The following is a 27,698-nucleotide window of genomic DNA, read 5'->3' on the forward strand; positions in this document are numbered from 1 at the left end:
ATGGAAGGTCAGAGAGCTCTCAGATTTCATAAAAAATCTCTTTATCTGTGTTCCAAAGATGAACAAAGATCTAACGGGTTTGGAACAACATGAGGGTGAGTAATTCATGACAGAATTTACATTTTTGGGAGTACTAACCCTTTAAAAACATTACAGAAACTCTGACTACAGAGCTTACGCATATTTTGTAAGTGTTTCTGTGTTACTTACACAACCTTTTCTTGGCTGTGTTGTGCCATTATTTGAAAGACCTACCAATTTGTTTCCCATCAGTCTTTTACTGTGGTATCATCGATTTCAGATTTTCCTACCACTAAACATCTCATAAAAAAAAGCAAACAGGTCACACAGATGTCACTCAGGTGGACTTTTTCTGTCTAAGTAGACTCTATTTGGTCAGAACAGAAAGATTTTAACTGGGAATCAAAAGTCTGGATCACCTCTTCATGGCACAATGTTCAGACTCAGCGGTGTCTAACCTGGGTGGAAGGTGTCTATGATCCTGAATAATTACAGCAGCGTTGTGATACTTCTGAGAGTACAGGGTTAAAAAAAGGTCAGCATCACCAAGCAGCAAGACATCAGAGACTAGAGCACAGCATGGTGCTTCATGGAATTCAGCCGTTGATTCAAGAAGAGTAGTAAAAAGATGACAGGGACTAGAAGACTGGCATCTTATTCATGGCTGTTCATTGTCTGAAAATACTGAATAGTTTCGGAGCAACACTAACTGGGATTGTTAATTCCAGATTAGACAATTCAGCTGAACACATAAATATAACTAAACTCCAGCTTTGAGTAAAGATTCAGTTTGGACATGATGGTACCCATCACTGCTGGCTTGGTATTATTTTACAATAAGACAATGAAATGAAAGCACTCATGTATACAAATCAAAATTATTTAGCCATTTTGACATTTTGGTTCATGAAAATATAAAAATGGAAATTTTATATAACCTTTCCCGGATCTGCTGCGGCATTATTTAAATGACCAACCACTTTGTTTCCCATCAGTCAATTATTGTGGTATCCACAATGTCAGATTTACCAGCAACAAAAATTTCTCATAAAATACAAACTTGACATCTAGATGTAATTCTCAGTTTGTTTTTTGTGTCATGTATGACTGTTGTGCATCTAACAATTTATAACATAGTAAATGTGCTATCCTAATTATGAAAAAAAAATGTGCACAAATGTTTGGCAAATTTATTTTTATGTCAGTTGTTCTTAATTTGTTCAACAGTATGCAATAAGATGTTAGTGTTAGACTCACATTGTAAAGGATGTCCACCCATCCTTCCATAGTGATGCACTGGAAGACGGTGAGCACAGCGAACAGGATGTTGTCAAAATTTGTTATACCGAAGTTCGGACCAGTCCAGTATTCCCTACAAACTGTGTCACCTTCACACACCCGAGCTGGAGGTTCCAATCCACATGGAAAGTCAGCTGCCTGTTCCCCTTATAGAACAACATTACTGTTAGCCGTAAACTATCACAGCAACTAAAGAGCATATGAGTGCTTAAATAAACTGAAACCATAAACTCCATTAGCATGCTAAGGTTCACATACCAGTATCGTTTCTGAAGCAGGTGCGGTGAAACTTGCCCATGTAGAAGTCTAGGCCAATGATGGCAAACATGAGTATGGCAAAAAAGAGCAGAAGGCCGATCTGAAGCAGAGGAACCATTGCTTTCATGATGGACTTCAGAACCACTTGGAGACCTAATGACATACAGAAGATACAGTATGTGATACAAGTTACACTGAACAAAATTATAAATGTAACACTTTTGTTTTTGCCCCCATTTTTCATGGCCTTTTATTGTGGCCAGCCCAAGGCACACCTGTGCAATAATCATGCTGTCTAATCAGCATCTTGATAGGCCACACCTGTGAGGTGGATGGATTATCTCGGCAAAGGAGAAGTGCTCACCAACACAGATTTAAAAAGATTTGGGAACAATATTTGAGAGAAATAGGCCTTTTGTGTAAATAGAAAAAGTCTTAGATCTTTGAGTTCGGCTCATGAAAAATGGGGGCAAAAACAAAAGTGTTGCGTTTATAATTTTGTTTAGTGTATAAGCAGCAATGGCTGGTTAGTAATAACTTGCAAAAAAAATTTGTAAAATGACTTACTTGGAATTCCAGACACCAGTTTGAGTGGCCGCAAGACTCTTACTGCCCTGAGTGTCCGCAAATCAAAGTCTGGCCCCACTACGGTCAGAATCCTGTTGAGAACACACAACAATGTTTATGGGTTTATGGGAACAGTTTATGGGAATTCACAATCTATGCAATGGGTTTTTAGATTTTTACAATATAAAGCAAAACATTTTAATACTTGTTTTCAAGAAATGTGAGACTATTGTAACAATGCTTTGTTTCCACAATTACATATATGGGTTTTATATTATCAAAGTACTAAAGGCGGAGCGAATCATTATATATTACCTAGAAAATATTTAGAACAAAGCTTTCGATTAAATTGATTTCCATTTTTCCATAAATATTATTCATCCAAAACATCTTTATTTGTTTCTGTTTAGAGGTTTGGGATCAGTAAGACTTTTTTTTAAAGAAATTAATTAAATAATTTATCCAACAGGGATACATTCAACTGACTAAAAGTGACAGTAAAGACATTTATAATGTAACAAAAGGTTTTCATTCAAATGAATTATGTTCTTTCAATCCATCAAAGAATCCTGAAAAATATTAAGCAGCAGAACTGTTTTCAACACGTGACACCGAGACTGGAGTAATGCTGAAGGTTGCTGAAAATTCAGCTTTGTCATCACAGGAATAAATGACAGCTTAAAATCTATTCAAATAGAAAACAGTTCTATTTGATCAAATAAATGTAGCCCTAAGCATAAAAAGCCTCTTTATAAAAACATAAAATAATAATAAAAAAACATTTTTTAGGTGTAATAAATACCTTAAAATTAAAAAAATTATAAAACGTATAATTAACATTTACTGTAAAAACAGCCTGGACTGTACTTCATCCAGAAATGACAGTTTTCAGCATCATGATGGATCACTCCTGTACATTTATATTTCATGGAGACAATTAAAATCATTCTGACCCTCATTCCCTGATGGTAGCTTACAGCTGAATTGTGGGGGGAAAATCCTCCTCAATCTCTAGAGCACAGCCATGCAATCATAGTTCTCTCCTGTCCGTTTCTCTCACACGCAGCGCTTATGACTAGTGAGAACTCTGACCATTCTCCTTTCTCAGGCTTTCACATTCAGAAAGGGATGGCAAGGACAGTATGCATTAATATATTAATAGTGTTCACTTTATCCTCAGGTCACTTTCATTCGCTCATCTCCCACAGAAGTGTGCTCTGCTGTGATTTTTAGTATAAAAACAGCAAACAGAAGAGCCTGGCCTCACTGAGAGGGACAGCCCAGCAAATTATGGCCCAAAGCACAGCTTGGATTCGCAGCTGGTATGGGGACACAGTGACAGTTAACTAAATGGGACTGGATGATGCTGAAGGCAGATGGATGTTTGCTCGAGGACAGAAAGAAAGGAAGCCGAAAGGCACTGGTGTGATAACTAATACTTGCAGTCAGTGGCTTCAGAGAAAGAAAAGTCTGCTCAGAGTATATAACCTCATTTGCACTGTTCAAGTTGTTCTACATTTGTTGTCTCCTCGGCAAGAAAAGACAAGCGTATTGGAAAAGTTCACTCAGAAATAAAATTCTTTCATTATCCTCATGTGAGCTATACTACCATTCAAAAGTTTGACGCGATACGATATTTTTAAAGGTTTATAAGTCCCGTGCGGTCACCAAAGTGGCATTTATTTGATCAAAAATGTTATATTATTATTGTTAAATATTATTGTAATAAATTAAAATTTTATATTTTTATATATATTTTAATTAGTCATTTATTTCTGAGATGGCATAGAAGAATTTTTATGTCTTCAATGCCATCTGATCCTTTAGAAATCCTTCAAATATGCTGTTTTGATGCTACAAAACTTCTCATTATAATGAATGTTAAAAAAATGTAAAGTTTCTTTGATGAAATTTCAGCAGAACATCATTTTTTGGGGGGATATTCTATTTCCAATAATAGGCTTATAAACGTTTTTACTGTTAATCAATGCATCATAAATAAAATTATTAATGTCTTGAAAAATTTGACAAACATTTGTACTTTGGCGCATCATAACTGATTATAAAACATGCATAAATCAATAGCATTTGGCATTTTTATAGACCATATTTGAATGTATGTAAATGTGAATGACTGGATGAAATGTGCAGTAAGTTTGAAAGCAATGTTTAGTGAACAACTACTTTACTACGTAAATTTCAGCTTCAGAAGATTTTGAATATGCTGGTAAACTGTGCAAAACATCTACTTTTTTACCAAACAATTCAGTGATATTGAAACATGAGCGGAGTACTAACTATTGACCAATAAAAAGCCAACAGTTAACTCCCACATCACAGCAAAAGATACATCAGATCATCAAACATCAAAGCTGAAAGATGCATCTCTGCTCTTACATCTCCAGCTCCGAAGTGTCTTTGTTTCCCTCTCAGTCTGATTCAACACTGTGGTTAAAAATGCTAGCTTTATATACGGCATAGTAACAATGTTTTCAGGGCAATACTGTTGATTTACTAGTTGTGTCACTGAGGCACTGAACGAACCTGAGAGGATGGCTCAACCTGTGACAACACTGAGACAAGAGATGCTCTAGACATCCACCAGGGAAATCCAATGCTCAGGCAAACACAGCCCTTTGTAAGATGATACTCTGCTAAAGTAAAGCACTGTGCACTGCCCTTTAACAGCTCTGGGAGAGTAGAACATGCTAGAACATGCTCAGCTGCTTGCATAAAAGACTCTTTATTTATCACCATCATACAAAGGTCACGTGCAAACAGAAGCTAATTTCAAATTATTTGTTAGGTTTGTAATGCAATAATTTTATCAAATCTGAATAATAGTTACACATTGTAATATATAATCAGAAACCCTGAATAAAAAGTGGAACAAAAAAATAATACAGAAATTGGAGTATATTATTACAAATCCTAAATATTTAGCTGTAAATTTGAATATATATAAATGTTAAGTTAACTATATAAATGCAAATCTTACTTTGTAATTATACATCCTGCATATATAGCTGTAAATATATATATGTATGTGTGTATATATATATAAATGTTTGTAAAGCACTCTGGGTGTACAGCAATACACAATAGCGCTATATTAATAACCTCATTCATTCATGAACATAAATCTGACTATAAAATCATAAATCCTGAATATACGTGCAGTTATAAATATTTAATATAAAAATGCAAATGCAAAGTTACAAATCAGAATCTATGCTACAATCTATCATTTATAAAGACTAAATGTAAACAATAAGTCTGAAAATGGTTGCAAATCCAAATATATAGCCTTAAATCTAAATATATAAATGTAAATCTGACCATAAAATAATATATTAAAGCAAATTGTAAATATATATTTATAAATCAGAATATAACTCAAATTATAAATTCACAATTTAAAAAAAATAGGTTTGATCAATATATCTGTATATTAAAGTATGTACAGTTATGAATGCTCAGGCATATCTTCCCTATTGCTTTGCATCACTCTTAAAGCTTCTGGTTTTTAAATATGCATTAAATTTCCCCCAATTATAACATAAAATACATAGTTTTTAAAATTATGTAAAATAATAAACACTTTATAATATTATGCATATTGAATTCATTTTTTAGTAAATTAAAATAGTACTCATCTAGATCATACGTTTAAAAGGATAAAAGAGCTTGAGAATGTAAATGTGTCTGAGAATGAGTTATAATCATTTACTCTGTTAATGTGTCACCCAATGACTTGTCTTCAAGAATAAACAATTTATTTGTGACCCACATCTCTTGAGATACTCTCTAAAATATGAGCATACAAAATGTTGACTGTATTATCAGCTCCATGTCTCTGTATATTAAGCCACTCTGAGAGAAGAATTGCTTGCCATTGCACCATTTGTCTTTGGCCTCTTTTGTGTTTAAAAAAAGAATAAAAAAAGAATAATAAAAAAAAAAATCAGCAAGTAATCTCTAGAAACCATTCACGTCATTCAGGAAATGTTGCTCAAATCGCGAGCAAGGTCAAATCATTACAAGAGCTGCATCCAAAACACATTAAAGTTTTATACACTGCCTTTAGGCACTGTTCAAGATCTGAGAGGCTATTGCACTAATTATAGGCCAAAGGACGTCACCTAGATGGCGCTAAGTACTATTTTAAAGTTGGTGCTGTACCTCCATTACCTAAGTGCATTTTACATAGGCAGGCATTGAGCTCCACATTAGACATTGTGCAGACAGAGAGCCACACAAACAGACTCATCGAGACCTCATCGACAAAAATATAATGGAGGAGACTCTCAAAGTGCATTTCATACAGATACAAAGGTAAACAAGACCTACTGTACAATGAACATTTGACCAGACATACATCTTAAAGGGATAGTTCACCCGGATGTGCTGCACAGCACATTGCAAGCATGCATTGTGGTACTCTCGTGAACATGTGTCAAAGACTGACAGGGGAGATAAGAAAATGTTGAATTAAAGAGCCAGTAAGATGAAAATTCTAAGCTTACTATCACTGTTTATAAGTCCTGTACAATAGGTTTAAATCTATCCAAGGTTAAAAAACATTGTCATTTTGTCAAAATATCATTTTAAAATTACTTCAATTCTCAGAGATCCCCAAACGGTTCGCGCGAAGCTGTTCAAAAGATTCAGTTTCCTTAAACCCCACCTTTCGGTAGCATACTGTGTTCTGATTGGTCAACTGACATAGTCAGTTTTGATTGGTTGTTCCGCACACAACATCATGGTAAACAATGCGTTAGCATCTTTTTGGGGTGAATTATGTCTTATTCCTCTCATCACGAAGCAAACAGTAAAATAAAAAACTTGAACAGTTTTGCTGCTTTATCTTCTGTGTGGGCGTGAATCTGAATAGCGCGTTCAGCGCGGGGGCGTGGTCACATTAGATATAATGAAGGGAGATGTGAAAAACGGACATCGCGTTGTTTTCATATGGATTACTTTATCACAGAATATCTGTTAGCAGCACTTGTTACACTTCATTTTAATGACGTGTTTGTAAATGAAGATCAGTGCAGACAAAGGCTGCAGACAGCACACATACTGATAAGACGCTCGGGAGAAAACAAACACATAACTTCATAATCATACTCCGCGTTGTGATTCGGAGATGCTCGTTGTTCTAAATAAAGTTGGTAATGAACCCTCTTTTATGGCCAAATGCTTTGAAAATCCCGCTGTACTCAACGAGATTAGAAAAGCAGTCATCAGTGAAATGTTGTGAACACAACAAAAGGGATTTGTTGTACTGCTCTGGTATTGTGGTAAAAATGAATTTTAGCCATTGGTTCTTCTGATCTTCATTCTTTGGCAGTGAAAATAAAACAAACTTGCCTTTACAATTAAAAACACACTGTCTCCCCGACATGATGCTATCACACCAACCAGAGCGTCTGTGTGGGGGGTGGGGCAGGTCAGAGTTCCGTTTCTCCCAAGACGGTAGGCGGAGATTATTATGCAAAGTGTTTCTAGAGACGTACATAGAGATGGGCAAAAGATTTTAAATCTATAACGACTCGTTTCAGCGATTCAGAGTTGACTCCTTACTTTAGAAGCCAATAACTTTATAAATCGTGTACTTTTTTGGTTGAATTACTTTGCACATTGTTTACACTGATGGACAGCTACATCATACACTGTATACAGGTAATTTTTGATTTCCCATCTGTGTGGCTCTTTAAGTAATTATTTTTGTTTTCTTTGCGCACAAAAAGTATTCTTGTAGCTTAATAACATTACGGTTGATCCACTGCTGTAACATACTATTTTAATGATGTCCTTACTGAATTCCTTTCTGGATATCAGTTGCGTTGCTGTCTATGAAGGGACAGAAAGCTCTTGGATTTCATCAAAAATATCTTAATATGTGATCCGAAGATGAACGAAGGTTTCACGGGTTTGGAACTAAATGAGTAGGAGTAATTAAAGGCACAATATGTAAGTTAATGTGCAAGCACTTATTCAAAACAATTAAAAAAGGCATGATGAGTGTGGAATCATGGGAGTTGTCGTCTTCATCCCCACAGCCGATGCAATCCGACAGGACTCGGGCAGAAATCATGTTCATGGTTGAGCTAATTATTAATTAATGTAGTAGAATGAAGCAGGGTGAGACTGAAAGCTGTCGAAGCGAAACAAAACCACAAGTATGACAAGGCTTGAAAGCAGCGGAGCTTTTATTATGCCACAATCCACCGCTTCCGCTCCTACTAGTCGTGACTCGTGAGTATGTGTAAAGCAGCTCTGTTTTATCACACATCATATGTTTGAAAGTTCTGTTATAATGCTACTCTGTGCAGTCGTCACCTGTCTAATAAAAAGCATAATTTATTAAAGTGTCTTTGGTGTTTCCATGTTTTATACAAAACAAAACGGAAATCGATGGGTTATGATATGATTGGCAGGCGACACAATGACACTATGGACAAGGTCCGTGACACTAGTTAAAATTGCATATTTCTCTGAATTAAAAAATTCTTCGAAACATTTGGGATAATGCAAGTACACAAGTGAGCAAAATATATAGCACGGTTCTAGTGGTTTTGGGATATTTTATTAGCCCACACACAGCTGTCACATTCAAACTTATGAACATCTTAAGTTAGCAACATCTGCACAAGCAGGCATAAAAACACACAAGCACTTACTGGGAGATGAGCTACTTAATGGAGCTGAAGAGATCAGCAGTTATACTCCAGCGCAGGAGGATTCAACCGTACAAAAAAAAAATCAAGCAAGCCATGAAGACTTCATGCCAACAGGACAACTGGAAGATAACAAAAGCCAACAGCTTGGCTTCTTTTGTCTTAGCTGACTGTGCCAGCATCATTCCAGGCAGCATCTCCAGCTTCTATAATAGGCATCATTTATACACAAATTAGCAAAGAAGTGGGGTCAAAGTCAACCTGTCAGCACAGCTGAGATGCCATTCATTATTCCAGACTGATCTTTGACTGGCAGGTTATTACTCCAGCCAATAAAAGCCTGTGATGCAGTTTGTCTTTGTTTGCTCCAACCAAGCAATGCAAAATCAGACAAAGTGCTGTCACTGGAGGCAGAAGATCTGACAGAACGAGGTCTAGAATACCTGAAGAAATCTCCAGGGTGAGATCAAAGACATCTATCAGAACTTCCTGAATGCTGTCGGATTGATGAGTGACACACAACTGCAACTGCAAGTTCTAACAGTTACAACAGATTAACAAAGAACATCATGAGCCAAAAAAATGCTAGAGAGGCATATTTTGCAATTAATCTAATGCAGTTGACTGTATGGTTTTAGAAAATTGGCACTATGCATTGTTCATAATTCATCAGGCTTCAGAGGCAAATAAATAATGCATATGCTCATTGCTACTTCACCACATTCAGCGCAAACAGATTAAATCTAAGTATGCGCTATAGAGGTGAAAGATAATTTTTCAATTTGTGACAATTTTTGAGAGCAATACAGAACAAACCCTCTATATATCAGTGTTTTTCATTGAGTCTGTAGCTGGGATATATTATTGCTTCCTCCTACAAATAATCAAGTAATTTAAGGGGGACGGGGTACAGAAAAACAACAGAAACTCTTATGAAGATGGAAATTTACCATGACATGATTGGAATATTAGAAAAAGACTTTTCATTTGTTGAATACATTTGTTCATGCCACTGAATGTCTCTCTGTTTTACAATGTGAAAACTCTCTGGTGCTTGCTCTCATTTTCAGTGGTCGGAGATGCAAACAGACCTCTCAACATCACAACAATAATAAAAACATATGGCACATCTGCAAATGGATTCCATAACCCCTCGGTAATGACCCTCCAGAACCCGCTGTGCAGATGAGCTATCAATTCCCTCGCGAGGCAGATTAGATTAGATAAGGAAGAGATCACTGGAATCATTATGCACTGGTGACTGAATCTAAAGAGGAATTCTTCTGCACTCTTAAAGGGACAGTTCACACAGAAATTAAGATTTCTCATATTTACAAAAGGAAGAATGACAGACGATGTCAAACTTGCATTTATAGGTCTTCTGAAACAATAAAATAGCTCTGTGTGAAAAAAGTTTTAAATTCTCACACCTCTGCCATATCTTTCAAATGTAGGGGGAAAAAATAATATAAAATATTTGGATATTATAATAAATGGATTAATAATATAAAAATTGTCATTTAAACAATAAAATGCTAATTAATTATAATTAAATGAAATAATGAGCCAGTCTGATTACACCTTTTGTTTGTGTTTAATATAAGCATATTATTTTAATTTTATAGTTTTTTTTTGTTTATTAAGTTATGAATTAACCAACATAAAGTATTTCTGCATAATATTACATGAATTCATCCTGTACTTCTAACAAAAATTCAACTCCTACTTATAATAATAATGTTAATACAAATTATAAATATTATTAATTAATAAGAAAGAGGAGAAAATCACATAACTACAGCTTATAAGGACTACTTTTATGGTCAAATAAAAAATATATATATATGTTTTGGGTATTTTTTTGCATTATACCGAAGAATCTGAAATGATATGAGAATGGGTAAAATGATGACAGAATTTCATTTTTTGGTGAACTATTCTTTTAAACTTCATTCTAGGCGAATGATTTAATAATGGGTATATTTTTTTCTACAAAGAAAATGAATGATAAGGCTTAAGATATGATGAACGCTCTGCATAATAAGATAAATGCACTACATAACATTTATTAGTGGCACAGAGCTAAATGATCATTCTCAGCTCAAGCATGCGCATAGAAATGCTAGCTGTGTATTTAGCATTTTAACAGTTGGCCAAACAGTTCATTAAACATGCATTTGGGCTCTATTATTCTGGGGTGGCATGGGGCACACTTACTCCGTAATTGTAGAGCATGGCTCATAGCGGAGCAGATTCGAATACAAATTACACAGCTGCAGCATCCCAGTTCTTTCCTTTTCCTCATCCAATCTCTGAAACGTGAATGAAACATGCATGGCAGACACTGGTAAAACATGATGCATCACAAATGGAGACTTATCTAGGGGCTAACTTGCATGTTCTAGGCATGTGGAAGTGATGTCATTGTTTGGAACAGGTTTCTGTACTCAAAGTAATCTGTCTGTCCCTTTTTCCTGTAATTATTACTTTATAATCGAACACTATGTCTAGTAGCTGCTTTAGTGCCTCACCAGTAGGCATCTTTTTAATTGGCCATGCTCTAGATTAAATAAGTGTTGTTTTAGAAGCTGGACTGAAATATCAGGGGACAAAGCAAAGGGCTTTTCCAACCTCTGAGCAAGACAGAAACATACACTGGAGACAGCCAGTCTCATCACCATAGAGACAAAGGTCTCCACCGCTCTCATTAAAACACTATGACAGATAGAGCAAGAGAAAGGGAGAGGAATTAAAGAGAAACAGAGATGATTTTTGGGAACTGGGGATACAAAGGGTAAGAAAATTTGGAACATGAGGGAGTTCTCACTGACATTCTTTCACTGTATGTATATATCTCATACTCAAAAGATGGACATACAAATCTCATTTGAGACTATATCAAGACACTCCTGACAGCCTTACAAATTATACAAAGCAAAAGGCCTTAAAAGCAATTAATTTGAATATTCATGATATAAATGTTTCTGTCTTTTGTTGTTTAATCAACATGAATGACAGACAGCAGGAATATTAGACTACTGTCACTTTAAGAGCTGCCCGGATCCAATACGCTGTTGCACGTTTTCTTTTTCAACTGTTTACTTTCACTTAAGATATAAATTACTGTGTTAAAAAGGATACTTGCAAAGATAGGTACAATACGTGTGTGTGTCTTTTACAAAGTCTAGATTTTGTTTTGGGGGTGTACTAGAACATGCTTTTATGCTTGGTGATTCGAAAAACACACATTTTTCACATAATTTACGTTATTAAAATACCTTCTTCCACAGTCTGGCACAAACAGCTTGATTAGTTCCAGGTTTGATAAAGGTCCGCCTTCCATAAAACTAAATGTGTTGTGATTGTTTAGCTGTCCCATTGTGTTGTGATTGGAGAACAGCTTAGACAGTGTTTCAGTACTGCCCCGCCCCTTGCCAAAGCAGCAAGCAAAGAGTATAGAAGACCACGAGTCAAAACTCTGAGCCAAAAAAACAAGAATAACGTTGCCACTTCAATATGTCTTGCAATATCCGTGCTTGCGATCCTCTTGTTCAATATTCTCGAGGTCTGAATCCGGCTCAAATGGATATGGTAATATTGACGCCATCGTTAACTATACCCCAAACGAAACTTAACTGCCCCGCCCCATACCAAAGCAGCAAGTTCCATCTTAGGATGGCTTCAATATTGCCATATCAATTTGAGGTATATCGCCCACCTCTAAATTCAAGGTGTGCATTTTTTCACTTAACGCATTCTCTGTGAATCAAACCCATGACCAATGTCACTGCTAGCACTGGACTTTAAATATCTGAATTTGAAGTGAGGTAGCAAACAAGAACCAAAACAGCTATTTAATTTAAAGCAAAAACTGACAGACAGACAGAGATCTCCATGCCAACCAATGTCGGCCCCGAAAAAGAACATCTGGAGTACCAGGAAATAAAATATTAAGAACTTATGAGAGCAAATAGGTCAGAGGACCTCAGTGGCCATGCACTTCAAATAGAAGAGTCAATCAAAGAGCTCAGTGCTCCTGTAGCTTAGTAGGCCAAATTAATATTAGATATGGTGAATGCAAACATAATCCAGAAAAACTCTGTGCACAGTGTTCATGAAAGGTTCCTTATTATTACCAAAAATATACAGACCAAAACTTTGTCTGTCAAAGCGCATTTATCTTAGATTACTTGTCAGATTATTCTGAAAAGTAAAAAATGGAAGCCCTTAAAATAAAAATCACTAAAATCTAACAAGCGACTAATAGGCAAGCATTTGCGAGCTCTGCGCAATGTGAGTGCATTCAAGCTCTTTAGACAATAACCACAGATCAATGCTTTATGTGGAGATAATGTGAGGAGTGCCAGACACAACGCATCATGTGTCTCTTGTTATGGATAACAGCTTTTCTCTGTGAGCACCACTCAGCTCAACACAGCTCTCATCATGACTTCAGGCCATCTTATCATTAGGTAGACGTGATTGAGCAGTTAACACTTATTCATGGTCACTGGATGATATATGGTGAAGCCACAGCATGTGGAGGTTTTTGATCAGTCGTTTTTGAAACGCAGGTCCCTTCAGCAGTTGACCAAAGCTTATTATTATTATTCTGAGGAGGAAAACATAAAAAGCTGTTAAGGTATTAAAATACAAATTCAGAACAAGAACTTCTTAAAGGGGTCATATGATGCGAGTTCAAGTTTTCCTTTCTCTTTGGAGTGTTACAAGCTCTTGGTGCATGAAGATCTAAAAATTATCAAATACTAAAGTCTCAAACCGAAAGAGATATTCTTTATAAAAGTTAAGACTCATCCACGCCCTCCTAAAATGTCTCATTAAAACACGCCCCCACATGTCTATGTCATGATGTGGGCAGATTTGCATAACGCCGACGAAAAGTACACGCAAAGAAAGAAGGTGTAACTTTTGATTCTCGCTGTTGCCGCCGGCGACATGTCGTGGATACTTTTTTTGGCCTTCCAAAAGAGGACACAACTATACATTTTTTTGGAAGACAGTTTCCTGATCCTGGGAGTAGACTACAATACACTACAATCCTTTAAATAGATAGAAACATGCAGCAATATATAGTATACAATTAATATTTAATTATTATTTTTATTAATATTGGTTAAAAGAACTAATTTTACTTAAATATTTATTCTGAAATTGAGGGAATAGTTAAAAAAACATTCAGAAGATTTTTATTTTTCGAGTGAACTATCCCTTTAAGGATATAATTATACTAAATACACTAATATACTGTAAATGTTTAATTCAAATAATAATAATATAGATCCTAATTATGTTTTTATTATACTAAAAATACTTACATTTAAATTAGCTGCACTTTATTTTTGCCCCCCCTGTTGAATGCCCAATTGCCGGACACATATTACACAAGGTCCCAAAAGCCTTTAAAACAAATTTCCCAATACCTTCTGTCAAACAGAGAAATGTATGTCTAGCAAAACCATGCTAGTAACAAAATGAGGTAATCGATGCAGATTGCACTTGCTGTCAGTTCTTATATACAGTGACTAATGAGTCTCTCTCTCTCAACACGGCCAGCTAATAGCATTAAAGCATCATCGCTTCCTCTCGTCAACCCGACTTCCTGCTAACAGCCACTGTCGGGCTCTGACGTGTATGAGCATGCAGGCCCATGGAGTGATACAAGAGAAATAAGAAACAGAGACTTCTGAGAAACAGATGATAAGAGGGAATGTGAACGAACGAGGGAAGATGAAAGAAAGAGAATTCTGGGGGGAAAAGAGGACAGTGATGTAAGGATGAGAGAGAAGTAAGTAAGAGGACCCCAGAGAAGAGGAGAGATCCTGAGCGCATTATGGGACTCTATCAGGGGACAAACATCAGCCCTTGTCACCCACCCAATTAAATAGCAGGGTTTACACAAGAAGCTATTTTTATTTGTTTGTTTGCTTGGTGATCTGCAATAACACTGACATCTGGCTACTGGACACGCATGGCATGCTTAATAATGCATCCGCAGGGATCACGCCATCAGAATCCGCCGTCTTCAACATTTACACAGCTTGATGTGTGTGTATAGTTGTGTTTAGCGAACAGAGGCGCTGTGGTTTGTGGTGAAAGGTGACATGCTGTCACTGCGGAGGGACTCCACCCAGCAGGGTTTCCTCACACACCTGTCCGAATGTCACAGCATTTCATAACAAAACTCTGCCTGACCTCAGTGGCTGTCTCATCATCCCCACGGGTCTCCAGGGATGAGCGAATAAGCCTCATCTATAGTTCATGATGTGTACTGGAAGTGTACTATGACTTTCATACAGATTTGAGGTTATCAGAGACAATCAGGAAGTCACTAGCTGGGTTTCCATCCTCACACACTACTGTTCAACTGCTTGGGGTCTTTTTTAATAAAAGAGTTCCTGTTTTTATTCAAAAAGGGATTCTTCATTGATCAAAAGTGACAGTAAAGACATTTATAATGTTATAAAAGATTTCTGTTTCACATACATGCTATGCAGAGCTGGGTAGTAACTGATTAAATGTAATCTGGATTTTGTAATTAGATTACAAAAACTTGTAATTAGATTAAATTACATTTTAAAATACCTTTAATCAGAGTACAGCTACTTTTTTATTGATTACTTAATCACATATATGCACACAACAATAAATTATTCATAATTTATTGATTCTCCATAATTCCTTTTCATCTTTTAAAATGCACTTACTAAAATGCCTACACGACGTGTAGGTAAAGAAAATATTTCATTTTTTAGTAAACATTATTTTGATTGATGTCATTTTTAAATGATTTATATTCATTTTACATTTTAGCTTTTCATTAAACTCACAAACACCCTGCAATTCCTTCACAAACCCCAGTTAGGAAACCCTTGACATCATGCAATGCTTAATTCGCTTTATGTTGTTAATAACAATGAATGGAATATCTTTTCTTTGCATTTAAATATCGCATTTTAATATTTACATTCAATCAATGCAATAAACGAGTTAGGTTAAAAGTAATCTAAAAGTAGTCTTATTAAATTACCTAAAATGCGTAAATGCAATGGTCATGTTAGTTGGAATCAGTAATGGACTACAATTTAGAATTAGAATGATTTCTGAAGGATCATGTGACACAGAAGACTGAAGACACATGCACTCTTCATGCAGACCCTCATGTATGCATTCAAACCCAAGTACAGTATTTTGCCCTTGACTCAACAAGTCATGTGACTGAATGATTTGCTCAAGCAAACGTCTCCACAACTTCCATTTCTATTTTGCACCATATGTGATGATTCTGCTCTCCTGAACACGTTGGATGAAAACGCAGATTTATTCTGAACAGATTTCACAATATCCAGATTATCTACATAAATTAAATACATGGCTCTAACCTAAATCACTCTGAGCTGGAAACTTGTCACAATGTGTCTGGTTAGGACACTGTGTAACACTGAAATATGATGCCCTGCATGTGAATCTTATTTCAGTGAAAATGTTTTATTGGATACTAAGCAGGCAATAAATTGTACCTCCTGATAAAGGCCATTTCCATGATGGCTATCTCTGCTTGTAAGAGGGATTCTAATGACCAATAAAAAAGCAAAGGGAATAGACAGTCAATTGCTGATCCTGCTTACTTTAAAATGTCTTTTTCACAGCCAGGCAATTTAACCTAAAACTAAAGAGAACATGATTTATAGCTCTATACTGATTTTTGTATCAGTGTATTTGTTTGTTTCACTATAGAGAAAAGCTGAATCACAAAGGTCATATGACTCTAATGACTCTAGCCAATGCAAACAGTCCTGTTACTGCATCCCTGTGTGTAAACAGACAATCCCTCTATTAGAGAGCCATGTGACTCGGGAGAGAATGTGATGAAATATACCTCAAATTATATCCACCGTTCAAAGAGACTGAAAAGCCTGACCCAAATGGACAGGCTCTGAGATATTGTTTGCATTTCTTTATGAGACAAAGCCTCTTTCAAATATTTGGCTGAGTCGCTTCTCACTGTTTAGGATTAAATGACATCTGATTTCCCCAACTGCTCCCCTCAAACTACGAGATTTTCAGAGCGCAGAATAAGTACAGCAGTCGAATATTGAGTCTGGAGGTTCATTTTACATGCACGCACACACAGTGTTACACAAGAGCAAACAGACACAGTGAGGTGATCCGAGGACAACTGAAAACAGAGGAGACTACAGAAATAATTATTCCCTGGCTGTATGTCTCTGGGCAGTGTTATTTAACCTGCCTCGGCCTCTTTACATCACTGTGAGTAGATTCTGACATATTGCTGGGAATAAAATGTCTTATAACAGCTATCTTTGTGATTTTAAAGGACAAGGCCTTGCCTCAAAGAATAAATTTCAGGGGCTTTATCATTAACATTAAATAGTCCCCTACCTGCACCAACGGCTCAAATCATGTCAGGTCTGGTTTAAAGCATTTCCTTTTGAAACAAGTAATGTATCTGCTAAAATGATTTAAAAACAGCTGCATTAAAAATCTGGTAGTAGTAGAGATGTTAACATCCCAAAGCTATGCATCCCAAATCGATTTCATATTTCGCTACCTATAATTTCCTGTCTCTCTACACTTTGATGGTCAACAAAAAAAGGAAAAGATCTTACAACTAAAAATAATTAAATAAACATAAGTGCTAACAAAAATAAATAAATAATAATAATAGAAAATCCCCAATAATAAAAGGGCTCTTATTTTCTGGAGTATTTCATTTATCTTCTGGAAAAAACCTCACAGGAACATTTTTAGGCTTAGCCAATTATCTAAAAGTAGCACAATGGTGATTCTTCAAAAATAAGAAAAGCCAAAACACAATGAAAGCTGCATCAAAAGGCTGATTTATGCTGGTTCAGATGTTCTGAAATATCCTAGAGACCCGCATAAATTCTGATAAACAGAAAATCCATTTCTTCCATTATCATTTCTTTAAGGAAAGTGCCTCAGTTGCAGGTTTTGTTCGAGTAAACAAAACCCATGCTTGGCCGTTCCCACAAGAGCTAAGACTCCCTGTGCTCTCGCGATTCAGATGTTAGCTGTGGAGATAACAAAGGGACACCTGCTTGAGACGCCAGTAGCAGTGCAGATGATACAGAGAGAGCAAGTGAGGAAGAGCTCTGTTAATTGGTTGGTATTTAATTTAAACCCCTTCTTCCAAACTAACACCCTGCTCTCACTCATAAAACGCACTGACACTTGTCAGACTGAAGCCCCAACTGTGTCTCAGTGATGTGCCTCAACAGGAGGCAGAGACAGCACGTCTATAAGCCTCTACAACCATTCTCAGACGAAACCTCAAAGGTTTTACACAGAGAAACCCCTCCAAACAAAACACTTGCTGCTGAATCACAGGGGTAAAGACTTGTTTATTGATACTTTATTTCACAAAGGACTGAATGCGTATAAACTGAAGCTGCTGTCTCTACTCAAAAGTACTTAAAGAGACACTACCTGTTAGTCTTGATCTGATCCCCCTTTTCCGCCAGTGAATAAAAAACAAATAAGATAAATTGCGACTTTTTAATCTCACAATTACTTTTTTTCTCAGAATCGCCATACAAACATTTTTTGCAGAATTGTGTGATACAAACTAGCAATTGCAATGCATAAACTTCTGAAAAATGAAGTCAACACAGTGTGATATAAACTCGCAATTGCAAGAAGAACCTCAGAATTGCAAGTTAAAAATTTACAATTCTGAAAACATGTCAGCCTTTACAATTGTCACGTCACAATTGCAAATTCATATCTAAATTCTGAGAAAGAATTGCAAAGAATTGCGAGAAAAAGGTCAGAATTACAAAAGAGAAAAGTTAGAATCGTAATATACAAACTTGCATTTGTGAGAAAAAAGTTGACTTGATTTCTCACAATTGCAAGTTTATATAAAACAGTCCTAAGAAAAAAGAAAGTGAGTTTACATCTCACAGTTCTAACATCATTTCTCAGAATTGAGTTTTATATCTCACAATTCTGACTTTATAACTCACAATTGTGAGTTTATATCTCACAATTCTAAGAAAAAAAGGTCAGAACTGAAAGTTTGTATTACGCAAAACTCGAAAGTCTGAGAAAGAAACTTGCAGTTACCATTTTATGTTTATTCAGTGGCGGAAACAGGCTTCCATAGTTGTTGGTTCTAAAGCAGAAATAATTTTTGGTTATTGGTATTGACCAAAGTCGCTATATAAATATGTGTGTATTGCATGTAACTAAAACTATTTAAATAAAAATGTTTTGTGTGTGGCAAATCAAAAATCAACTCTGTTAGTAGAATCAGGGACTGACATCGGAATGAACTACTAAACATTGCTATCAAGACAACCTAAATCCCTAGTTTGAATATCATCAGAGACGATGAGTAGCAACATTGGGAGAGCTTATTCAATATGCGCCAACTCCATAATGCAAAATTCATGACTGTTCGATCCCACACCTCTTGACCTGGCCTATGTGCTAAAAGATGCACAGAACTCGGCCATCAAACAGATCACAACATGATACAGTACACACAGCGGAGAAAATCTACTCAGCGATCAATCACAACAAAGCGTCTTGTTTTTAAAACCCTGACAACTTGACAAGCATTTCAAAGTCTTCATCAGTTAATGACATTGCCACATTTATGTCAGCACCAAGGGAGGATTGAGACACCCTGAATGTCTAAAATACTGTCTACCTTCAAGCAAATTACTTTAGTCACCCACAGGAACACACTAGTATTGACAGGAAAAGGTCCTCTGTGGCAACCACAGAAACCCAATCTACTCCCAGAGAATCGAGAGAGGGGAAATCAGGATATTGCTTTAAGAAGTGCAACTACTGCAAAATCTATTTTTTTTCAACAGGAAGGTGGAATATACACAGTGTAGGCTGTTACTCAATGCAGTGAATGAGATCAATATATATATATATAGAGAGAGATATACATACAACATCTTTACCACATACAGCTGGATACAAGGGGAGCTGGAACTAGATGAAAGAAGAAAGACATTTTTTGAGGGAACATGACTCAATTACGCCGCAGACTGTAGCAATTAAACAGGACAAAGCAAAAGCAAAAGCTCCGGACAGATGGTGTTTAAAATTTGAGTTTGCTTCTTGACGTTGTGCTAGAAGCAGCAGGATATTCCATACCACCTACACAGCCCTCAACAGATGGAGGAGTGAAATATAATGTAAGCACATATATTGCATGAAAAGCACATATTGCAAGTAATGCACACATTACTATATTGCATAAAAAGCAGGCGATTCTAAATCAAGGGTCTTAAACTGACACTAGTTTCATACGGACCCTCAAGCATTCATAGTCCATCCTTAAATTCAGTGTGAAAATCAGTTGTTTCAGCTTTTGCATTTTGATTTGCCATTTAATGTTGTCTTATACCATTCTTAAATGATTCCTTCACAGCAGTCAAGTGTATTAACATAATATCATTTTTTAATATGTCTTAATAAAAGCCTAGTAGACAATAAAAACAAACCTCACATTCACCCCCAAAAAATTTAAATAAAGTCTGTCAAACTGCCAACTGTATAACCGAGCCAATTACGGAATAATCATTTTGTAGAAAAATTTGCATTTGTCATTAAGGTTGAAATGAGTTTGATACTTCTTTCCTCAATCATTTCTTTCAGACTATTTGACAATAATAATAAAATAATAAAAAAATCATTCAATCTCACCTTGTGATTTCAACAAAAACTACATACAGACAAAGATTATTCAAATTTGAAGAAATCATAATTTCAACATTTAATTTTTTTAAATGTAAAATATAAGATGACATTATGTATTATAATTAAGATATATATATACACACATACTACTACAACTTTTGTAGAGCTCTAAAAATGAATAAATAAAAAAGATGCAAAAGATAACAGAAACAGAAGAAAACAGATTTTGAAGAACATAAAAGCATTATCTGCTTTCTTGTAATGCACTGTTGGATGCATGCATCTCAAGCATCATATATCTCAGGCTAAATTTGTATCGATAAAAATTCTTAGCTATCACGCCTCACACCACGTAATGTCTACTAACAAAAGCTCATCACAGTCTTGCTACTTCCAAAGCCCTCCTCAGGACCCTTTCTATTGGGGCCCTGAGAAACACAAGGCTGTAAACATAATCGTCCTCCAGGGAACCCATGCAGCTCATTAAGAGCGATTGATCTGAGCAGGAAACCCCAGCGGCCATTCGGTTCATCGCAGCATCAACAGCAGCATGATCCCTGGCCATCACCACACCCCTCACCCGCTAAAACCGGTTGGAGCGAGAAAGGAGGGAAAGAAGGAGTGCACAGTTCTAACACACAGCCATAAAGAAAAGTGGTGTAGCAAAGCCATTCCCTTTCTGTTTGGTTCAATACAATATTGATCGAGATGTGAACCCAGAGAATCAGATATATTCTCTTATTAGCAAGTCCAAAGATCTTATTGGAGGCACATTAGAGCTGTGAGACGGGATAAAGAAGGGGAATAATACACCTATTTTATTACTATATAACTTTGATTAATTCTATAGCATAAAACATTCAGATAAAACTGATTCTGTGTGAAACAATACTGAATGATAAAATAAATAATGGAAGCATAAACATTCAATTAAAAGACAACATATAAATAATAAATCTAGTTTGCAGTTTATTAAACTGATACCGAATCTACCAAGTGAATCCCCAAAAATTTTGTAAGTCAATTGGTTTGTTTCTGCGATGTCTGCAGGACAGCCCCACCCACACTCGAAGCTCATTGGGCCAAGTATTCAAAAGCATTTCCATTTGGGATTTACACCTCTGATAAGCGAACAGCAGTCTGGGGTTCAAACATAGATCAATAAGTATTGACCGAGACTGATCATACTGAACTGCTTGTGTTTGCACCCTTTTAAAGTATAATTATTATCATATCATATCCTGTTACCTTTTAATGAGGCAAATCTGTTACTTGTCAAGGATTTTATGATTTTAGTGATGGACCAGTTTGTATTACCATATATATATATATATATATATATATATATATATATATATATATATATATATATATATATATATATATATATATATATATATATATAAAAAGCAAAAACGCATTATGATTTATAAATACACCTTAATATCTAATTTAAGAGACCCACTTTTATAATGTGACTTCTTTATGCCTGTTATAAACTCCATTGGCTGCCTCAGATGTCTAGAGGCAAATAGACAGCTCTATATCCTCTGGCTTTCTGCGCAGCCTTTTCCGCTGCAGGAACAGAACTGCTTCCACTAAATCTGTTTATTGCAGTGAGGTGATGGGCTGACGTAAGCCTCTGTAGATGGACAAAATAAATCTCCCTGCCATTAGCCAGAGAAAGGCAGTGCCAGTAACCATACAGGGACCAGCTCCACCGTAACTCCATGCCCGTCACGGCACAGTCCCCCGGGATGAGCGCACACCCCTGGGGCCTGGCAACCAGTGGAGCCAGTCGTGTTGTCTCACTTGCTGTCCATTTAAATGACATTAACTCTTCCTATATAAAATGAGTCTTCTGGTGATTCTCCATTGAAATAACGTTATAGAGTTAGCTACTATAATCTTTTTTTTTAAAGAAAATAAAATGTATTTATAATTGTCTAACAGTACAAAATTCAAAATACCAGTATAACACCTGTAAAATATCGATATAGAAAATTCCTTCATAAAAATACAGAACATTGTGCCCTATTTTTAAAATAGCGTTTGTAATAACGTTATTTTTATACTTTACATATTTATTTTAATTTTAACGTTTTTTTTTTATCATTTTGTTGTGTTTTTTTATGATTTTAAAATGTTTATAGCTTTAGTTTCAGTTAACTCTGATGACCCTGCTACACTGTAAAAAAAATGTTTGTGTGTTATTTGCAATTTCTTTGTACGTGAAATTTACCAGCAAATTCTGAGTGAAATAGTTTCTACACCAATTTTTTTTTTCAGTGTACTAACCAATAATTTAATCAATACTTAGTGAAAATATCACTGCACTACCCTGTATAAGAAAATATCTTGACTTTTTCAATCAAAAATATTGGAAATGGCAATGCAATACAACTAAAACAACAGCATCTGTAAGTTGCACACTAGCAGGAACATCTAAACAAATAAAGCTGAATCCTGGTATTGAATGTTCGCCTCAGTTTCGGAAAAATTTCAAAAACAACCAAAAGTAATACAGGGATATTTGAGGGCAAACAGAAAGGCTGACAGCGACAATCATCTACACCAGACTATAATACTTTAAATAAGGATCAGAATGTCCCCTCTGTATGCCTTGCTGGAGATGAAGTAGCTTCCTCTCCACCCCATTACACCTCCAAAGTACCAGGAAGTTGTACTACTGGAGCGCAAGCCATATCCCCTGCATCCAGAACCCTGGTCTGACTGCAGGAAAGATTCACAAACATCATTTATCTATGTACAGGACATCCGCTACACTGCCTGTGCCAGGGTCAAGCAGACCAATTTGCTTCTCAACTCAGTTCCACTGAGGTTTTTGTCAACAATAGCACGGAAATGACAAAACAATTGGCCATTTTCTTTTTGTGACAGACCATGGCCAAATATTTTATATCCAATGCTTTCCTCTGGTTTAAATGTTTTAGTTTACATTCAGATCGTACAGCAATCATTCAAGTGAGTAACAATCTGAAGAATATTTGGACTTACCCTGTCAACACGACAACAAAGTCCATAACATTCCACCCATTGCGGAGGTAGGAGCCTTTATGAAAAGCAAAGCCTAGAGCGATGATCTTGATCCCGGCCTCAAAGCAAAATATTCCGATGAAGTAGGGTTCAGTGTCATCCTGTTACGAGAGAGTAGAGACATGAGTGGGTATTTATTCAAAATAAGGCTCAAAATGCAAGTTTCCAATGAAAACTTTGCATAAAGAGAATCCTAAATCTCTCAACTTTCATTAAACTGTTTTTCTTCTATAAAACACACAGCAGCACAATACAGTAAAATAAAGTGAATTAAAGGTGGAGAATGGGTAGAATTCAGATACAAAGGATACTCAAATGCCAATTATGTGCAAAATTGATGTTTAATGAGGGGAAAGTCCAACTTACCAGTCGCTTTGACATGGGTGTCTTGTCTAAAGCTGGTAAATGTTGCTCTAAACCCAGTACAATGCAGTTTGCTATAATGGTGGCAAGAATCAAGTACTCAAATGGAGTGATGATGTTAAGGAAAGAGTTCATGAGATACAAATAGTTGGAATTAATTCACCGCAATAATATGGAAACATTTTTGGAAACTAGTGCAGAGGTTAATGAAGAACAGGTGTATCTGTGACGTAATTCACACAGCTTTTGACTGAGCAGTTCGGTGCCTGGGACAAAGCGAGAGTTTTTATCAGTAATTTTGGTTAATGAGCTACCCAGATTTTTTAAAACCCCATTATCAGTTTTCCAAGAGAATTACTGATTAAATGTCTCCCACTTCATCCCAGGTACCTTATGGCTCAGTCAAGAGCTGTGTGAACTGCGTCATTCCTCACAGAGCTGCTGGTTAGTGGGGAGGAGGATAATTATTTCCCGTGGCACTCCTCTAAACACACTTACGTCAGACTAGTAGACTCATTGTAGTCATATGAACATAAGGGGAACGTCAACAAATAGAGAATTTAATTATTTAGACTTCTTTAGCCCCCCACCCCACAGTGATTAGCAATAGTTTGTTTAAACAGCTCCTTGCTGTTTGTTTGTGAATATGACTACAAACAGAAATGTATCACATCTTAAACTTTTTGTTGGCATTCTCATTTAAATAATACAGACAAGTTGGACACAAAATGTGAAATGCCCTCCAAATGTTTTTTTCCAGACAAACAAGTTGCGAAATGTTGCCTTGTTTGTTCATTAAATTTTAATTAAACAAAATCAAAATTCTAATCTTTATTCTCTTGTGGTAAAACTGCATTTTACATTCAGGCGCTCAATGAGCCTCCATCGCTTCCGCATTTCCCTGGACGCGTTTTAAAAGCGTAGGTGTTTCAGCACCTTGGAAAGCGACTAAAACATCCCCTCAAACTTTTCCAAGTGAAAGGGAAATAGGTAGCCTACCCAGTTTCGCGAAATCATTCAGATTGGGAACGACTCAGATTTGAGGACCGCCGGTGATGACTCGTGAATGATATTAACTTTAAAGCACTAACCCGTTCCGCTTAAATTGCCTATCATCTTTATTGCTTTTTGACTGCATCCTACGATTTAAGCTGCGAATGCTATAATATTATAACGTAAAGATTTAGCAGGTATATCTCAGTTACTTTATGAGGGATGAGTCTCCGTAGACTCCACAGCAATTTAGGCAGCCTAACGCAAGAGCTGTTTCGGTTGCCATGAGCGACAGAGAGGCTCGTTTCCCGAATGAAAAGAATCAATACCGCAGTGACTGGATGTGAAAGGGACAAAAACAATACAAATTTCTAAGTTGCATTTTACATCACGAGACTTGCATTATATATATCACACCAAACAATTATGAATTGCATATCGCGTCCCAATTAGAAGCTTTTCCAGAGGCATTTTGTGAGCGCAAACCAATTGGACCGACCCCCCTTGTAATAATGTTTGCTCCATCAGCGAGACAACACCCTGCATGCTGCATGTCATTTCAATCCAATAAGAGACAATACAACCGACACGATATTAACTCAACTGCTCACTGTGTTGAATAAAACTTTTGCGACCTTAACTGCTGTTTTACTAAGACTGAACCAGAATTATTGTTGATTACAAAACTGGCATCTTTTGCCCTCTTACAAGTGCCTGTGATTTAAGTAAAGGATATGGCCACTCTGTTATTTTCTTTGCATATTTCCGAATGATATTATCTTCGCTGAAGATGAACAGGGACCGGTTGACTGTGAAACAGTTCTGTTTGATCGGTATCGGGTTGTATATGGCCATTGTCCGGGCTCTTTGGGCCATTGTTTGCTTATACACCCTCGGTCCGCCCGGGGGGCCTGGGAGCCGGCTGGCCCCTCTGCCTGGACCCGCTGGAGAGCCACCACCTCCATACCGGGTCGGGAGATCGTCTTCGAAACGAGCCATTCTAGAAACGCGCAGATTTGACTATAGACATCCAAATTCTCATCAGACAGAGAGTAAAGAAGAAGCATCACAACGCGCGATGTTGTCCCAGCCACGAGTTCTTCTCATCCGTGCAGGTCTGGCATCCACAAGAGCTTGTTCAGTCGCCACAAACACGCAGAGTTGCTTAAAGTATTCCAGCCATTCAGAGCACATCTAAACGCATCTCTGTTATGAACCGAACGCTAGTTAAAGTTTAGCGCTCCACGTTACACAATCCACCAAAAAAGCGAGCGCTCATATCCAGCAATGACAATTTTCACGCCTCACTCGAAGGATTCAGATAATCAGCCATGTCATGAATTAAGTCCAGCCGCGAAGGTGCCTTTATAAACTGTGTTGCGACTGAATTGAGTCAAGCCCACAGATTGTACGATCCTGCTTCCTGCGCTGTTGCAGATGCTTGGATGTTTTCCTCCGATCTCGCCTGCGCTCTTCGATCTAACAGATGATAACGCGAGCGGTCCGTCGCCTTCGCGTGTATATGGTTGAAATGAAGACGCGCAAACGATATTAACAGCCTTTTTTCCACTAGACCGTAGACTGGCGATGAAATTTTAACCAATTTCTGCAGCCGCTGCTTCTTCTAAATCAGATCACGTGACTGTGAGGCAGCCTGTCAGTGGCTCCACCTGTACCGCTACAGTATCCATGGCACTGGGGCAAGAGGGGAAAATACAGCATGTACCCTTCCAGACCCCAGCAGGTAATTAAACAGCTTCTCAAACCGTTTGGACCAGTACTTTAAAGCAAGTTAAGACGAATTGGGCACATCTGTGAGGGATGGGTGCGTCTGCACTTCCTACAAATGTAAGCACATCGTTGATTTAGAAAAGGGTGGAGAAAATCAGGACATTATCTCGTGACTGACGCCTTTCGGAGGGTGCTCGGTCTCTTTCACATTTACGTTAACCCTTCAACAGGGCTGTGCAGTTTGTCGTCCGAAAACCCGGAAGAAAATTAGCGTTTTTTGAGACATGGGATCCCTTGGGAATTTCTAATGGGGTTTTTTTTTAAAGTAAATTAAGGTCGGTGTTTTACATTAGCCTTCTTGAAGACACTTTCACGTTTTGCTCTAGGCAAAATAAATTACGTAACATCTTTCTTGATCAATTAACTTCAGCAACTTATAATTTATGCTTTTAAAGGGTTTGAGGTTGATGATTGCATGTCATTTATTTGGTAGAACAAAACGTGAAGGTGTCTTCAAGTAATGTTAAGCACAGACAATACTTCGCTCAAAACAAATAGTGTGCTTTAGGGAAATTCAGAGTGTGCTTATGACTACAAATACTGACCTAATGAGTGAACAGATATTGTTTTTGAGCGCATTATTTTGCCTGTTTTTAGTACAGAATATCCAATAAATACTAAACTCTGTAAATACTTCAAAAAAATACATAGAGAATATATATTAATATACAATACGTGTATACATACCCTGACGTTTTAGTAGCCTAGGTTTTTAATGCTTTGGAAAGAAGTCTCTTATGCTTAATTTACCTGATAAACAATGTTGCAAAATATTATTGCTATTTAAAATAATTGTTCTACATTTTAATGCATTTTCAAATGTAATTTAATCTTATGAACAGAAAGATGAATTTTCAGCAGTAGCACAGGATTCTTCAGAAATCAGTCTAATTTACTAATTTGGGGCTCAGGAAACATTTCTTATTTTTTATCATTGTCAAT

General features: G+C 36.6%; 1 protein-coding gene across 36 annotated transcripts in view; it reads right to left on the reverse strand.

Annotated features, from left to right (window-relative positions):
• cacna1ba (calcium channel, voltage-dependent, N type, alpha 1B subunit, a) overlaps positions 1-27,399 on the reverse strand; it is a 96,408-nt gene extending 69,009 nt beyond the window's left edge. For 21 of the 36 annotated variants that reach the window (XM_026211551.1, XM_026211547.1, XM_026211557.1 and 18 more), the window contains exons 1-6: positions 25,702-27,398; positions 23,976-24,081; positions 23,571-23,710; positions 2,146-2,237; positions 1,579-1,731; positions 1,279-1,466 (exon numbers count right to left, since the gene is read on the reverse strand). In XM_026211551.1, the coding sequence (XP_026067336.1) occupies positions 1,279-1,466; positions 1,579-1,731; positions 2,146-2,237; positions 23,571-23,710; positions 23,976-24,081; positions 25,702-25,964 (942 nt within the window). In that variant the 5' untranslated portion in view covers positions 25,965-27,398. Of the gene's footprint in view, positions 1-1,278; positions 1,467-1,578; positions 1,732-2,145; positions 2,238-23,570; positions 23,711-23,975; positions 24,082-25,701 lie in introns of all 36 variants that reach the window. The other 15 variants (XM_026211553.1, XM_026211544.1, XM_026211541.1 and 12 more) reach the window with 3 other exon arrangements.
• Positions 27,400-27,698: the final 299 nt, after the last annotated feature.

This window comes from Carassius auratus, chromosome 30 (assembly GCF_003368295.1).
Source record: "Carassius auratus strain Wakin chromosome 30, ASM336829v1, whole genome shotgun sequence".
In the NCBI taxonomy this organism is placed as follows: domain Eukaryota; kingdom Metazoa; phylum Chordata; class Actinopteri; order Cypriniformes; family Cyprinidae; genus Carassius; species Carassius auratus.